The sequence below is a fragment of the Prionailurus viverrinus genome, chromosome B3 (genome assembly GCF_022837055.1).
Source record: "Prionailurus viverrinus isolate Anna chromosome B3, UM_Priviv_1.0, whole genome shotgun sequence".
Classification (NCBI taxonomy): Eukaryota; Metazoa; Chordata; class Mammalia; order Carnivora; family Felidae; genus Prionailurus; species Prionailurus viverrinus.
In genome coordinates, this window is record NC_062566.1 from 45,511,516 (window position 1) to 45,528,223 (window position 16,708).

Here is a 16,708-nt window from a genome sequence, read left to right on the forward strand (position 1 = left end):
ATTCTTTTCAAATTATTGCAAAAAAAGAAGAGGAGGGAAAGCTTCCAAATTCATTCTAAGAGGCCTACATTACCCTTATATCAAAACCTGATAAAGACACTCCAAAAAAAAAAAGAGAATTATAGGTCATCTCTGAAGAACATGGATGCAAAAATCATCAACAAAATATTAGCAAACCAAATCCTACAATGTATTTAAAAATTCATTCACCAATATCAAGTGGGATTTATTCCTGGGATACAAAGATGATTCACTATTTACAAATCAATCAATATGATACATCACATTAACAAGAGAAAGGATAAAAACCATATTATCACTTTAATAGATGCAGAAAAAGCATTTGACAAAATACAACATCCAGTCGTGACAAAAACCCTCAACAAAGTAGGTTTAGAGGAAACATATCTCAACATAATAAAGGCCATATATGAAAAACCCACAGCTGGCATCATACTCAATAGTGAAAAGTGAAAGATTTTCTTCTAATATCAGAAACAAGACAAGGATGTCCACTCTCACCACTTTTATTCAACACAGTACTGGGAGTCCTAGCTGTAGCAATCATACAAGAGAAAGGAATAAAAGGCATCCAAATTGGTAAGGAAGAAGTGAAACACTATTTTCAAATGACATGATAGTATATATAGAAGACTCTAAAGACTCAATCAAAGAAACAATGAGAAATTGTAAATGAATTCAGTCAGGTTTCAGGATACAAAATTAATATACAAAAATCTGCTACGTGTCTATACACTAATAATAAAGTAGAAGAAATAGAAATTAAGAAATCCCAATTTACAGTTACACCAAAAATAATAAAATACCTAGGAATAAACTTAAAAGACCTATATTCTGAAAACTAGAGAACATTTATGAAAGAAATTGAAGACAGCACAAATAAATGGAGAGATATTCTATGCTCATATATTGAAAGAACAAAGAGTGTTAAAATTTCTATTGTACCTAGAGCTAACTACAGATTTAATGCAACTCCTACCAAAATACCAATAGCATTTTTCACAGAACTAGCACAAATAATCCTAAAATTTGTATGAAACCACAAAAGACCTTGGATAGCCAAAACGATCTTGAAAAAGAAAAAACAAAGCTAGAGGTATTAGAATCCCAGAGTTCAGAATATACTACAAAGCTGTAGTAATTAAAACAGTATGATATTGGCATAAACACAGTCACATAGATCAATATAGCACGAATGAAAGCCCAGAAAGAAAACTCTGATTATATGGCCAATTAATTTACGAAAAGGAGGCAAAAATACACAATAGGGAAGAGACAGTCTCTTCAACAAATGGTGCTACATGCAAGAGAATGAAATGTCTGAAACGCTTTTTTACACCATACCAAAAACAACAACAAGAACAACAACAACAACAACAACAAAAACAACCTCCAAATAGATAAAGCCCTAAATGTGACTCCCAAAGCCATAAAAACCTTAGAAGAGTACACAGGCAGTTATGTCTCTGATAAGCTTTAGCAACATTCTCTAGATATGTCCCCTGAGGTAAAGGAAACAAAAGCAAAAATAAACTATTGGAACTAGACCAAAAAAATATTCTGCACAGAGAAGGAAACCATCAACAAAACTAGAACACAACATACTAAATGGGAGGAGATATTTTCAAATGATATCTGATAAAGGGTTAGTATCCAAAATATATAAAGAATTTATCAACTTAACACCAGCAACAGATACTTCTCCAAAAAAGACAGATGTCCCACAGACACATGAAAAGATGCTCAATATCACTGATCATCAGGGAAATCCAAATCAAAAGTACAGTGAGGTATCACCTCATATCTCACACCAGTGACAATGGCTAGAATCAAAGGGAGAAGACATAACAATTATTGGTGAGGATGTGGAGAAAAGGGAACTCGTGTGCATTTGTAGGAATTTAAATTAGTACAATACTGTGGAAAACAATATGAAGGTTCCTCAAAAAATTAAAAATAGATATATGATCAGTAATTCCACTACTGCATATTTACCCACCCCCAAATAAAAATACTACTTTGAAAAGATATATGTACTCCCTTAGTGTTTGTAGCATTATTTACAATAGGAAAGACATGAAAGCAACCCAAGTGACCAATGATTAACGAATGGATACAGAAGATGTGGTACATATATTCAGTGGAATAGACATAAAAAAAAATAATGAGATCTTGCCATTTTTGACAACAAGGATGTTCCTAGAGAGTGTTATGCTGAGTACAGTAAGTCAGAGAAAGACAAATAGCATATGTTTTTATTTGTATGTCAAATCTAAATATATCAAAACAAACAGACAGACTCAAATACAGAGAACAAAATGGTGGTTTCCAGAGAAGATGTGGGGGAGGGAGGTGCACAAAATAAAGAGTATTAAGAAGTACAAACCTCCAGTTATAAAATAGGTCACAGAAATAAAAAGTGTAGCTTGGGGAATATAGTCAATAGTATTTTAATAATGTTTTATTGTGGCAGATGGTGACTCCACTTATTGTTTTGAACACTGAGTAATGCACAGAATTGTTGAATCATTAAGATGTATACCTGAAACTAATATAACATTGTATGTTAATTACACATGAATTAATGAATGAAAGAATGACTAAAATTTGTGCTTTGAGTTTTATGAAGCCTTTCTTATACTGCACTAGAAAGGTATTCTCCTATACTACCATAATTTTTACCACTTAGACTCATCTCTTTCATCCTTTTGAGTTCACATTGTATATGGTGTTAGGCAAGAGTCCACTCCTTTTTCCCCATCTTCATATGATGAGACTCCATATGATTTTCTTAACACAGCACACTAAACGATTTCTCCTTTCCCTAGTAACGTGTGCACAATTTCTCATGTAAAAAAGTCTATATCTTTTAATTTGAGGTTTATTCTTATTTGAACCAATATCTCAGGTAGATCCTGTTACTTTTTACATGTATATAGTCATATCATCCATCAATTAAAGTTTTTTTTCTTTTCCTTTCTAATATTTATTGTCTTGCTTCTTCAAATATTATGTTATAGAGCAGTGTTAATAGGACAATTATCTATATTTCTTAAATAAATCCACCCAGACTTCATCTGTTAAGCTTTAATATTAGGTATAGGTTTTCTAACATAGCCTTAACCAAATAAAAAAAAAAGATGTGTTCCATCCTAATGTTCTGAGTTTATTTTTAATCATAAAGAGTCACCAAATTTCATCACATCGCTCTTTCTACTTATATTGAATAAACGTATGATATTTTTAGTTAAATATTACAATAAAATATATTCATAGGTTTTCAATGCTGAACCACCCTTGTATTCCTGAGATCAAATTTATTGATCTGATTATATTTTAAATATGCCATTTGATATTTTATTTTGAAATTGTTCATCTGTGTTTATTAAACATAATGAGTTTATCACTTTCTTTGCATGCACTCTCCTAATCCATTTTGAAATCAAGATTATACTAGTCTCACTAACACAGCATACTTTTGTGATTTTAGAATTTATTTCAGCTTAACGTATTTTACTTTCTTAGAAAAATTGAAATACACATTGAGGAAAACAATGATCTCATAATGTATTATGCTTTGGATTTTCATGTTTCTCATCAATACAGAAAATATGTCATTATACCATTTATTTTGAGCAATTCTTTTTCATAACAATTTATATATTGCTTATGAAACTGATATTTAAGAAGAAATTTCATATTCATAACTTTCTTCTACACATTTTGCAACAAACCTTAAAAGAAAATTAATATTTAAATGGGTATTTACTTAGGTCTAGTGCTAAGACAATAATTACATGAGGTACTGAAAAGGCACTATAAGTGCACAATGGACATCATTCCCTAAACTAAAGCTACCAGTTGTATAAGAAAGCCCATTGCTTAAAGAAAAAAAAAACAAAAAGCAAAAAAACAAAAAACAAAAAACAAAAAACCTTAGGAGAAGTCAGGGATGCTTTCAAGCCAGTTCCTTAATGATTACTGTTTAAGTAGCATCTCAAATAAAAAGTTAAAGAATTAGAATTTTTCTATTTGTAAATTTCAAAGTCATATTTTATTTTTAAGGACACTTTTATTACTGAATTATTTAGAATTAGCTAGGGCAAAAATAAAAGCAAAAGAACAAAACTAAAGAAAAGTAACTAAAGCAACTTCTTTCGGTAAAATAACTAAAGAAGCACATACCTACAGCTCAAGGGTAGACTTTTTGAAATCTTATAGCTTTAAGTTCATTTAAGTTGCCAAATTGAAGTATTCTTGGAAGGTATTTTCTTTCCCAAGAGGTTTTCAGAGATCTCTTGGTCAACATTTTTAAATAAATAGCAGGATACTTATCACAGGTTGCGTACAAACAGATGTTTCTGCATAGAAGTTCCATTAAGTAAGCAAGTATTTGTTGATTTTTGCTACTCTATGTGATGCATGGTATTAAGTACTGTAAATTCAATAATAAATAAGACAGACTTTTTGTTCTCATTAAACTCAGTGTGTACTATGGGAATCAGACAAGTGAAAAAACATTTAAACACGTGGAAAAAAAGAGTACTTTTGACCACTTTGTACAAGCTTATATTATTTCTAGTAGAATTGGAAAAATAGAGGAAAGGAGGGCATGCTTTTGTTCTTTAAGACCAAAGACTGGATGGGATGCTTGGGTGGCTCATTCGGTTAAGTATTCAACTTGTGATTACATGTCAAGTCATGATCTCATGGTTCATGAATTTGAGTCCCACATGAGACTCTGTGCTGTCAGCACAGATTCTCACTCTCTCTCTGCCCCTCCCCACCCTCTCAAATATATAAACATAAAAAGACCACAGACTGGAAGTTGCAAATATAATTTTCACCACAAAATTTCATTACAGTATTATTGGTAAAAGTGAAATGTTAAAATTGATATGTATATTGTGGTACATTTATGTGACAGGTAGCTGTAAAAAAAAAATCAATAAGCTGTTCCTAAATGTATCAGCATAGATAGTTCTCTAAAAAGTAATGAGCTTTAAAAATTGCAGAATCCCTACCAAACAACACTTAGGCTGCCTGGTTCTGGAACTAACATATGTAACCACACCATGGTATGGCATATTTATACAATGTAGTATATAAGAGATTGATGGAGATATACATGGTGCTACAAATAGATAACAGGCATGTATAATAAATATACACAACGAGGAATCAGAAAGCTAATGCCAAATTCATAAGAGAGATTTCCTCAGAAGCAAGAGGCAGAATAACTGGATTTGGGAGGGAAACAAGCCCAAAGCATATATACAGGTTTTCTTCAATTTATGATGGGGTTATGTCCCAAAGAATCCACCATAAATTAAAATATTATCAATCAAAAATGCCTTTAATACACTTAACCAACCACACATTTCAGGATAGCCTAGCCTACCTTAAATGTGCTCAGAATACTTAAAAATCTTACAGTCAGGCAAAATCACCTAACACAAAGCTTATTTTATACTAAAGTATTGAATGTCTCATGAAATTTGTTGAATAGTGTACTGAGAGTGGAAAACAGAACGGCTGTAGGGGTACAGAATGATTGAATCAGTTGTTTACCCTTGTGGTCATGTGGGGGAAGGAGCTGTGGCTCACAGCCACTGCCTAGCATCGATGAGAGAGGATCATAATATATATTGTTACTTCAAGAAGAGATCAAAATTCAAAACCTCAAGTATGGCTTCCACTGAATGCCTATCACTTTCACACCATCATAAAGTCAAAAAATTGTACACAAAACCATTGTGAGTTGGAGACAATCTGCATGTGATTTTCCATATAGAGGTAGGTAGGTGGTTGGGTGGGTACATGGTTGGGTAGGTAGATATTCATTCCTAGATATGTTACGCACAAGTATAAATTTAAGCTCACTTCAGGGAACAAATTATAGTTTTTTTTTTAAAAAATACAAACATTTCAAACAGACTTGACAATTTTTGGCCTATCCTTTCCTAGAAGGACATCTATATTAAAAGCCAACCTATAATCTGAAGACTGCCTTAGGAGCATGGAACAACAGCAAGGGGAATTGGATGATCGTAATTAACAATGATTATTACCAAGCTAGAAAATATCCATTTTATTAAAGTTGACATAAGGAGGCCTTCTTTTTGTGGGATGGGTAGAACAGACTCTTCAAAAAACTCCAAATCTCAAATTTAAACAGAAAAACATCAATTTGATTATATCAAAGCTGAGAATTTCTTATTAGCGTACACTGTGACAAAGATAAATAAAGATTACAGATTGTGAAAAATCTCTGCAGTGTCAAAAGGACTCAGAAACGCCATAATATAGACCAGAAAAATACAAAAACTCTGTTTTTAAAAATAGGCACAAGATACAAACAGGTAATTTATAAAAATCGTTACTCAAATAGTTAAAAAACTTATGAGAAGTTTCTTAAACTCATTACTAATTATTAAAGAAATATAATTAGAACATTGGTCTAGTTTCTAGATTATCTCATGTGTCTTTATGCAAGAGATCAATCACCTATGTCCACACTACAACATTTGAGTTCTTAGTTATGCTAAATTGAAGGACAAACATAGAACTTGGTGATTCAGCCAAGGTGAATGCTGTTCTCTGAGTGTGCAGCCAGCCTTTAGAAAACACACTCTATTTTGTTGTTCTAACTACAGTTACTTTGATTTTTCTCTTAAATCTACTTTCCATTTTTATTCCAATCACAATTTTTACATGATTCTTTAAAACCCCTTTGGAGAGAGAAAGTATGCTTCCACATTTAAATAATCAGAATTATACTGTGTCTAACAACCCTGAAATTCTTGGTTTTTGGTTTCAGGCATTACTTCATCTAAAGAGAACTCAGATAAAAGACAAGTAGCATGAATATTAAAAAATAGGTCTTGATCAAGAAACTAAGACATGAAGAGACTCAGTAGTGCATCCAAGATTACAAAAATAATAAGCAGAAATGCCAGGATTTGAACTCAAGGGTTCTGTAATCAGAGACCATGTTCTTGACCACATACTTAGAAGTGGAGTCACTGAAAGAGACTATAAATAGCTAAGTATCATAGTGCTGCTTTTATAAAATGTGTTTTTTATTAATTGATTACCTTATCAACCCTACTCTTTGTCAGGCACAGCATTGAACACTGGGGCTACATTGCAGCCTAATGGGAAAGACAGGCCAAACAGGTATTACATTATTCTGTGCTTAATAAATTCAGCATAGTAAGTGCACTGGTGATAACATGTCATGGTATTATAAGAGCAGAGAGCAGGAATACCTAATATAGGTAGGAGAGATCCTAAAAGCTTTCTGAAGAAATGGCCAGATGAGCTAGAGTTAGTCATGAAGGGGGTTTGGGGAGGTAAAACAACTCCAAACAGGAAAAAAAAAATGCAGACAAAGTCATCATGGACTTTAGTGTGTTGAATCACAGAATGCAAAGTAGAAATGAGGTTAGGGGCGCCTGGGTGGCGCAGTCGGTTAAGCGTCCGACTTCAGCCAGGTCACGATCTCGCGGTCCGTGAGTTCAAGCCCCGCGTCAGGCTCTGGGCTGATGGCTCGGAGCCTGGAGCCTGTTTCCGATTCTGTGTCTCCCTCTCTCTCTGCCCCTCACCCGTTCATGCTCTGTCCCTCTCTGTCCCAAAAATAAATAAAAACGTGGAAAAAAAAAAAGAAATGAGGTTAAAATAAGGAAAGATAGAGCTTAGATCTTGGAGGGCCTTTGGATAATGGCAGTGTTCAGACTTAATCCCATAAGTGAATGGGGAGTATAGAGTTATAGATAGGAGTCACATAAACACAGATGTATTTTAAATAGTTTGGGTGTCAGGATGGAATCTGATATGAAGGTATGTTAGTCAAAATAAGCCAAGTTATGCTGTGGTAACAAATAAATCTCCAAATCTCAATGAGTTAATGTAGTAAATGATTATTTATTAAATATCCAAAGTCTGAAGCTAGCTGGATAGCCCTCCTCCACCTGATAGCTATACCATTTAGAATGGGTGTATATCAAGGTCACTGCAGCACAGAAGAGAGGGCTGGAGAATACTGCAAGGTATTTTTAAGTGTTGGGACTGGATGGGGTGTTCATCAATTTCTCCCCTACCTCATCATTCAGGACCCTGTGGCATGACCCAATACAACTCCAAGAGGCTTTAGGCAAGCACTTGAGTGTCTACCACAGAATAGAGCACTCCTTTCACTCCTGTTTATAGTAGGCCAAATATACCTATAAATTATCATCATTTGGTTTGAGAAAAAATATTGTTTATTCACTTATTCAATTCACTCAAATGCTTTCCCGAGCACCTACTATGATCTATGCACTCACGTAAGTATCAGGGGGTTCAACACTGTTCTTGTGGGTAAACCCTTATTTGACTCTCCACTGACACAATGGTATGTGCGCAGGAGAGAGTAAGTGGGGTGGAAGGTGTAATATGAGCCAGATTCTATGCCTTATAGGCAATTTTAAGGACTTCAAGTTAGACTGAAATGAAGGGACTTTATAACATTCTGTGCAACAGAAGGACATGGTCTGATTTACTTTTTAAAACAACCATTCTTACTGTTTTATTGAGAATAGAGGATGGTAGGATGCAACCACTGTTCTCTATTAGGAAATTATATAGTAATGCAAATGAGCAATGATGGTGGCTCAGATCAGGATGGAAGGATGGAGCTGGTAAAAAGTGGTCAGATTCAGGGCTCCTGTGTGGCTCAGTTAAGTGTCTAACTTCAGCTCATGTCATGATCTCATGGTTCATGGGTTCGAGCCCCCCATCTGGCTCTGTGCTGACAGTGCAGAGCCTGGAGCCTGCTTCACATTCTGTGTCTGTCTGTCTGTCTGTCTCTCTCTCTGTCCCTCCCCTGCTCAAGCTCTTTTTCTCTCTCTCTCTCAAAAAGTAAATAGACATTAAAAAAAAGTGGTCAGATTCTGGAAATACTGTGAAGATAAGGTATTTAGTTTTGAAGATAAAGTCATCAGAATTTTAGGACAATTTAGATGTGTGGTATGAGGAAAAAAGGTCTTGAGCTCACGGGAGAAGACCATTCCAATCAACTAAGGGGAGATAAACCTTAATCATTAAAACTTTTCCAAGATGGCTTCAGAAGGGCTCTAGAGAATATTATTTTCCTAAATTACTCAGATCCAATAGGTACTTCCTTTAGAATTTCAAATGATAACAATGCTTATGGAAAAGTCTTTTTCTTTGATGGAAAACATAGCTCCAAATTTTCTACTTCTCTACATTGATAAGATTTCTTATAAATTTTATCTATATAGCTCTCTTCACCAAAAAGAATAACTACACAGTTGGAAAACTATGTAAATGTCTTTGTTTTTAAAGCCAGGTTAGCAAATATTAAGCCATGTTAGATTCATCTTGAGGTGACACTTCATTTACTATTTGTTAGAAGCATGTTTGCTTTATGGGAACCGCCCATATCTCTATATCTCTTAGGAAAATAAAACTGTTTATGCTATTTGTGAATTATTATTAGTAGTAATATAGTAAGTAGAAAGACACTAAATAAGACATTTTGGTGATATGGTTCATCCATTGGGTATAAATTAGTAGAATAGCATGTCATATTTAAGTTCAATTTTGATGAAGGCAGGAAAGAGGGGAAAAACATTATAGACAAATAGAACAAGATACATAAATGCATGGATATGAAAGAGGATGGACAATTCATGAAAATAATAGAATTTAGGGATCATGAGAGGGGACAGTGTGTGTGAAGTTTCAAGGAATAAGAAATTGAAGCTGGGGAGGTTTGGTAAATTGATTATGAAGTTATGTAGGGATAACATACCTGGTGTAACAAAAAGTTTCAATTTTACCTTTTAGTTAAAATAAATACAATGAAGTTGAAAATGTAAAAGTATTGAAGGGCCTTATGGGAGGAAGATGGTAGAAAATAGACAAAAAGAAGCTATGAGAAAGCCACCCAATGGAAGAACATAGTGAGAGACAATTTAATCTTTAAAAATCCCAGAGAACTAAGTTTTTAAACTAGAACACATCTAGCAGGAATAATAAAGTTATGAACAATTATGTGATTATACATTATTTTCTTATACAATGACAAACTCCAGCTTTAATTTTTTTCTCCTACTAGGCTAAGGACACCAGAAGGTTTTAATACTATAAGAAGCTCAGCCTGAAACCTAAAATGAAAGAGTCCCACTTTTCTCATTCAATATAATTATCTAGAATTTGCCCCACTCAAGTAACCAAGAAGGTCCAGAGTGATTGCACAATTTCCAGTATCTAGTGGAGTGCCTACTTTCTTCAGGAAAGTGGACAGTAGATACATATTAAAAAGTCATCTTCAAACACCAGTTTTATAGATGTGATAGCAATGCATAAATCATAGTATGCATGATGCCTAGTATGAGGAAAACTTCAACACAACAAAAAGATACATCACATATAAAGAGGGAAGTAATATATATTAAATCACATAACCAACAAAGGATTAGTATCCAGAATATATTTTAGAATTTTTTTTTTACAAATTAATAAGTAAAAGACAAGCCCACAGAAAAATCAACAGAGGATCAATAGCTAATTCACAGATAATAAAACTGAAGTGTTCATTGAGCATATGTGAAAATATGCTCAAACTGTCTACTATTAGTGTTTATCTCTGAAGGAAGAGAAAGGGAGGAGAATTCACTTTGGAAAAAGCACAAAGGGAAATGCTGCTTTCTGCAGGTGTAATATTCATTTAATGCCTTTAGACAATAAAGAAGAGAGCAAATATTACTAAATGTTAACATTTGGTCATCTAGGTGGTAAGTGTTTATATGTTTGGTGTGCTTTCTATATTTTCTTTTGTATTTTTGAAATATTCCTTAACAGTTAATTTACATATAGGATGATTTTACCGTCCTGTTACATGTTTCCCCATCTATCACTTTTATTAGGTAAAGTGATAAGGGAGGAAGTTATGTGTTAGAGGAAGAACATAAGAGGTGAGTTGGAATCCTAAATTCTAGTCCCAAATCTGCCACTTGACCACTGCGTGACCTTGAGCAAATCACTTAATTGTTGTGAAACTGATTCCTCATCTAAGAAGCCTAAAACATAGTATCTACCTTTATTACATAAGGTTGTTTTAAGGAGTGAATTATTTCATGTAAATGAAAGTGATGTTCATATGTGAAGAAAAGATTAAGAATTCTCAAAACCCACAGTTAATGTGAAATTAAGTGAACATATATTCTCATTTAGTGTCATTCTAAACATATAGAAACAGACATTAGAAACAAAGGAGACATACATCTTTTCTTACCGGATCAATTAGTTGGGAATAGAGTTCATGGCAATTGTCAAAAATATACTTGTATGTAGAATCCAGGCACGCCCTAACACAGTCCTTCACCACCATGCTGGCCTTTGGGGGACTTTGCAGCTCCAGAACCTGAGAGACAAATTATTTTCTTAAAGTCAAAAAATATAACATTGTAATCCAGTATCAACAACTCAAATAATGTTCAATAAATGTTTTTAGGTGATATTTCTACATTCAGGAAAAAAGGTTTATTTTAAAACCTTTTAAAACCATTTTAGTGTAAATGTTTAATTTTCTCATATGACGATGCAGTGAAAATGATCATAGTTGTAAATATTCAAATAGAAACACGTAAAGGACCAATCACAACATTATTCATCCACTCATTCTTTTCAATCATTCAACATTTATCACCTACTGTGTGCACGACAATAGGATACCCCAGTGAACAAAGGAAGAAAAATTCCTTTCCTCACGGAGCTAAATTCTAGCAGATAATAAAAGAAATCAGTAAAATATATTCCATGATGGTGCACATTGAAAAGTAAAATAAAGCAGAGGAGATAGAAAACGTTTCAGCAGAATAGAACCAACAAAGAGGATGCAACACTAGGTGAATTCAGAGAAGTAAAAGGATGGAGCCAGGGGAAAAATCTATATACAGACTATTTTAAGAACCTTAACTTTGAGTAAGGTGGGAAGGAATCAGACTCTTTCAGCAGAAGGGCAAAGTGATGTAACTCAACTGTCATTTAAAAGGCTTAAGAAAAAAGAATGAATGAATGAATACAACAAACAAACAAACAAACAAGCAGCTCCCTTAGGCTACTTTAAGGCAGGCTATGGAAAATGTAGAAAGACCAGGGATGAGAACACTATAGTAATTTAGTCAATACAGTGCTTGGACTATGGTGTTAAGCTAGGAGCTGTTTAATTTGGGAAGGAAGAGCTAACAGGATCTGCTCAATGATTGGATAATTGGTGTGTGAGAAAGAGAGGAGTTAGGACCCCATGGTTCTAGCGTGGATAACTGATACAATGAAGGTAGGTTAACTAGACAAATAAAGCTGTACACAGGTGATGAAGAGCTCGGTTTCAGGCAGGTTAAGATTGAGAAGGTTGTTACGCATGGAAGTAGATATTTGTATATGAGTCTGGACTCATGGAGATGCCTGGGGCTAGAGATACAAATTTAGAAATTATTAGCTTAAATAAGAATTCAAAGGAACAGGACTAGATGAGTATGGATACAAAAGAGAAGAAGTCCAAAAATTAACCCTGGAAAATGGTGTTAGAATGATCGAACACGTAGTATGCAAAAAAAAAAAAAAAAAAAGTTATCTTTGACCCATACCTCATACCATTAAAAACAACAACAACAACAACAACAACAACAACAAAAAAAACTTTCAAAATAAAACACAGGACTAAACATACAAGATAAAATAAAACTTTTAGAAGAAACAGGAAAATCTCTTTGTGACCTTGCTTTAGCCCAGAGCACTATCTATAAATCAAAAATTGCTAAAGTAGACTTCATCCAAATTAAACCCTTTTGCTGTACAAAAGGTACTGTTAGAGAATGAAAAGAAAAAGTACAGACAGGGAGAAACTCCTAGCAAATAAAGCACCTGACAAAAGACTTGTATCTAGACTATATAAAGAACTCTTTTTTTACCCCTAAGTTTTTAAAATTTATTTTTAGTAATCTCTTTGCCTAAATTGGAGCTGGAGCTCATGACCCCGAAATCAATAGCCACATACTCTTCCAACTGAGCCCGCCAAGGGTCCCAAAGAACTCTTGATACTAAAACAAAACAAAACAAACTAATAAAAACTGGGCAAATATTTCAATAGATTGTTCCTAAAAGAAAAATTCAGATAACAAATCATCCCAAGAAATGATGACAAACATTATCAATAATAAACAAAATTAAGATGTAATATGATACAGTTTCACTCCTATTAGAATGGCTAACAAAATAGTAATATTTAAAACCACGGAAAATACCAAGAGCTTTACCACAAGATATAGCGCAATTAGGATTCTCAAACATAGCTGCTAAGAAGGCAAACCCAGGAACCTCACTCCAAGGAAAGTGAAAGCTTATGTTTACACTAATAATTTCTACATAAATATTTTTTTAACAGTTTTATTAACAACCCAAACTGGAAACAACCTAAATGCCTGTAGTACATGCATAACCAAGAATGGCTACTCAGTAAATGGCTACTCAGAATGGCTACCTGCATAACCAAGAATGGCTACTCAATAAAAAGGAATGAACTGTTGATAACACTCAACAAGATGGATGAACAGCCAATGTGTCATGCTATATAGCGTATTATTTCATTCACAGGATATTCTGGAAAAGGTAAGCCTATAAGGCAACAGCAATGAATAGGTAGTTGCCAAGGGGTGGGAGAGGCAGTGAGTATTAAAACGCAGCCCGAGGGAATTCTGGAGGATCATGGGATCGTTTCATTGGTTAATTGCTGTGGTGGTGATACAACTACACGTTTGTCAAAAAGAATAGATCTGTACACCAGAGGAATGAATTTGACTGCGTGTAATGAGAAAAAAAGAAAATGGGAGGAGGAAATTTGTTCAAAAGATACTGAAAGAATAGAGATGGGCAAGAAAACATAATGAGGCTGATTCTAAGGTGTTTTGGTATTAAAGGACAGGGGGAATTCGGGTGTTGTAGATGGAGAAGAAAGCGGAGTCCATCTTTGAGGAGAGCAGGAGCCACTGCAGCACCAAGGCTTTAGTGTTCAGAAGGGCATGAAATCAATTGCACAGCTGGAAGAGATGGCCTTTTCTAGGAGAAGAGACAGCTAATCAATAGTAATAAAGGAAGGAAGAGTATATGGACACAGATGCAGGTAAGTAGATAGATGGGGTGGGTGGGAGGAGCATATGGTCTGAGCTTGAGGAAGCTCTCCAGCACTTGCTCCCATTTTTTTCAGTGCAGTGTGAAGCAAGGTCATCGGCTGGTAGTGAGGATGGAGGAGGAGGTGCTGGAAGTTTGAGATTTTGTTTCTAAACACATCAAGGCTGGTGACTGAGAAATGGCAGATATGTAGCACTTGTGCAGGTACCCCCTACCCTCACTCCCATGGCCCCCCTGCCTCAGTGTTAATGGCACCCATCGCCTGTCAATAAAGTAACTTTTCCTCGTGAGCCTGGTTGGAAGCTCACTATCTTTCCCTATACACTGTTCCAACAGCTGCTGCCAGAGGATAAGAATGGATATAAATTCTATTTATCCAAGTCACCCAATTACACTGTGATTTGAAGCCAAATGAATTTTCTTTGGACTTGAAAAACTCTAAATGACTGCTGATATGGCATGGTTTTGTTTTCTGTCTCTCATATAGTACCATTTTTAGTGCTTCTAGTGAAAACAATCATGAGCAACTGAAAATTGTTTTGTTTTTTTCTGTAGAGGAATTTTCTGAATAAACATCATAAAACTTTCAGAGAGCAAAATTTTTTAGCCCATAGCCTGACAAATAGTTTTAGGAAACACTTGACATGAATAGTCTTGATAGCCAAATAATGAGTGCAAAGAACTTGATGTTAAAGCAGAGATCTACCTAAAAAGAAATGCCTGCATAGTTTTGTAGATAGTTAACTATACAAAAGGATTCAACAATCAAATATATCCCTACGTAGACATTTCCAGGGCTGAAAATGGAAGTTGTCACAATTGGGGCAAACTTAAAAGAATCAGCTACTCTGTTGGGATGAAAAGGTTAGCAAGCCATGGGAGTTAAAACTAAAGTAAGAAGTAACTCATTTCCATTTAGCATTCTTAGAGATTTCTTTTTTAGCAAGAGCCGTATTTAAGATGGATTTAATTTAAAACTAAATTTAAGCCGAATGTATCAGAATATTTTAGGTGTCTAGGATAATTCTTTTTCAACAGACCTCATACTGGAGGATTCACTTAGCAAAGGAAAGGGCATCAAGGCGTAACTGCAAGGGTTGGACCGCACTGGTCAAGAGAGGAGTAAAAGCCAGACTTTAGCAGGGAATAAATGCGGGATGTCACAACAAGATGGTGACAGGTAAGATGAGGTACCTTCATCCTGAAGAAGGTGATACTTGTTAGTAGGTCAACAGTTGATTTCAGGTCTTGCAGTCGTTCAGCATTGCTGGCTGGGAAGTTTTCCTGGTTAATTAATAAACAGAAAATGGGTAAATTTTCAGAGTGGGAAAACAAATTAAAACTAGCTTTCTGGTAAAGGAAATGGGAAATGAACTGTGTAAAATTATAAAAAATATCCCTAGAGTATTCCCAAAATATTTTATCATAAAATATTACACGAAGTAAACAATATGGAAATACTGCTAGTCTTACAAAGCCATATGCTTCTATTTCCACATTGCAATAAAAATATAATTTTTATTATATATTATGTATATATAATTATACAATTCATGCAGCGTTATTATTCGTCTTTGTTGCTATAATAATTTTGCTACTAAAAGTGGAGTGGACAGCATGTAGTTGGAAATATTTTTAATAACTTTCTCAAGATGAGTAATTTTTTCCAAAAATACCCTTGGGAACTTTTACATATGCTACATTTACTTTTAGTCACAAAGAAACTTCTAAAAGTTAAAAAAAAAAAAGAGTAAGACTTCACTGCCAAGTCTCTCCCTCAAGTACTGTGGATTTCAACAAAAAGTTTGTTAGTGATGTTGGGTGAAAATGTCATATAAAAATAAAGAAGTTCAGAACTTTGAAGTAAAGGAAAGGTGTGATCATGAAAATGTTTGATATGAGATTTTAACATTGTAGCATTGAGGAATTTCTCATTTACCATGCTTTCAGATTGGCTTTTTAGAGTGACCTGAAAAACCACACGTAACCTTTAGATATTCATGAACGTCAGCAGAGTTAAGGTGTCAAAATGATGACAAATAATGTGGCCTCAAGGCCCCTTTGCCCCCAATTATCTTTTTTTTATTGCCTAGTTAATAGCAGTTATCTTCTAACAGTGTTGGCCCCAGTTCCAACAGGAAGGTTGAATTTGACAAAATGTGGTATAATTTCCAGAAATATACAATTAAGAGATCCATCAATAATGAACTAAAACATGAATGTAGTAGATACACATATTTGCAGGTATGATGTTTAGAATAAATTATTAAATAAAGAATGCAAGAGTTATTGCTACAAATTTTTTCTAGAAATATAATTTATAACTGAATAATTTGTATCTAAGATCTTTATAATTAAAATAATATATATATTTACACCCAAAAGTACATGAATACATTTGTGTGTGTATGTATTTGTATGTTTCACCTGGAGGTGAAGTACAGAATAGTTGACAAAAACTTTGGACAACTTCAAAAAGCATATTATGGTG

The 16,708-nt window shown here is 34.2% G+C and overlaps 1 protein-coding gene across 1 annotated transcript in view; it reads right to left on the reverse strand.

Annotated features, from left to right (window-relative positions):
* UNC13C (unc-13 homolog C) overlaps positions 1–16,708 on the reverse strand; it is a 606,187-nt gene that overhangs the window by 256,176 nt on the left and 333,303 nt on the right. Inside the window, exons 19-20 of the mRNA XM_047864534.1 lie at positions 15,412–15,501; positions 11,324–11,452 (exon numbers count right to left, since the gene is read on the reverse strand). Coding sequence (XP_047720490.1) covers positions 11,324–11,452; positions 15,412–15,501 — 219 coding nt within the window. The remainder of the gene's footprint in view (positions 1–11,323; positions 11,453–15,411; positions 15,502–16,708) is intronic.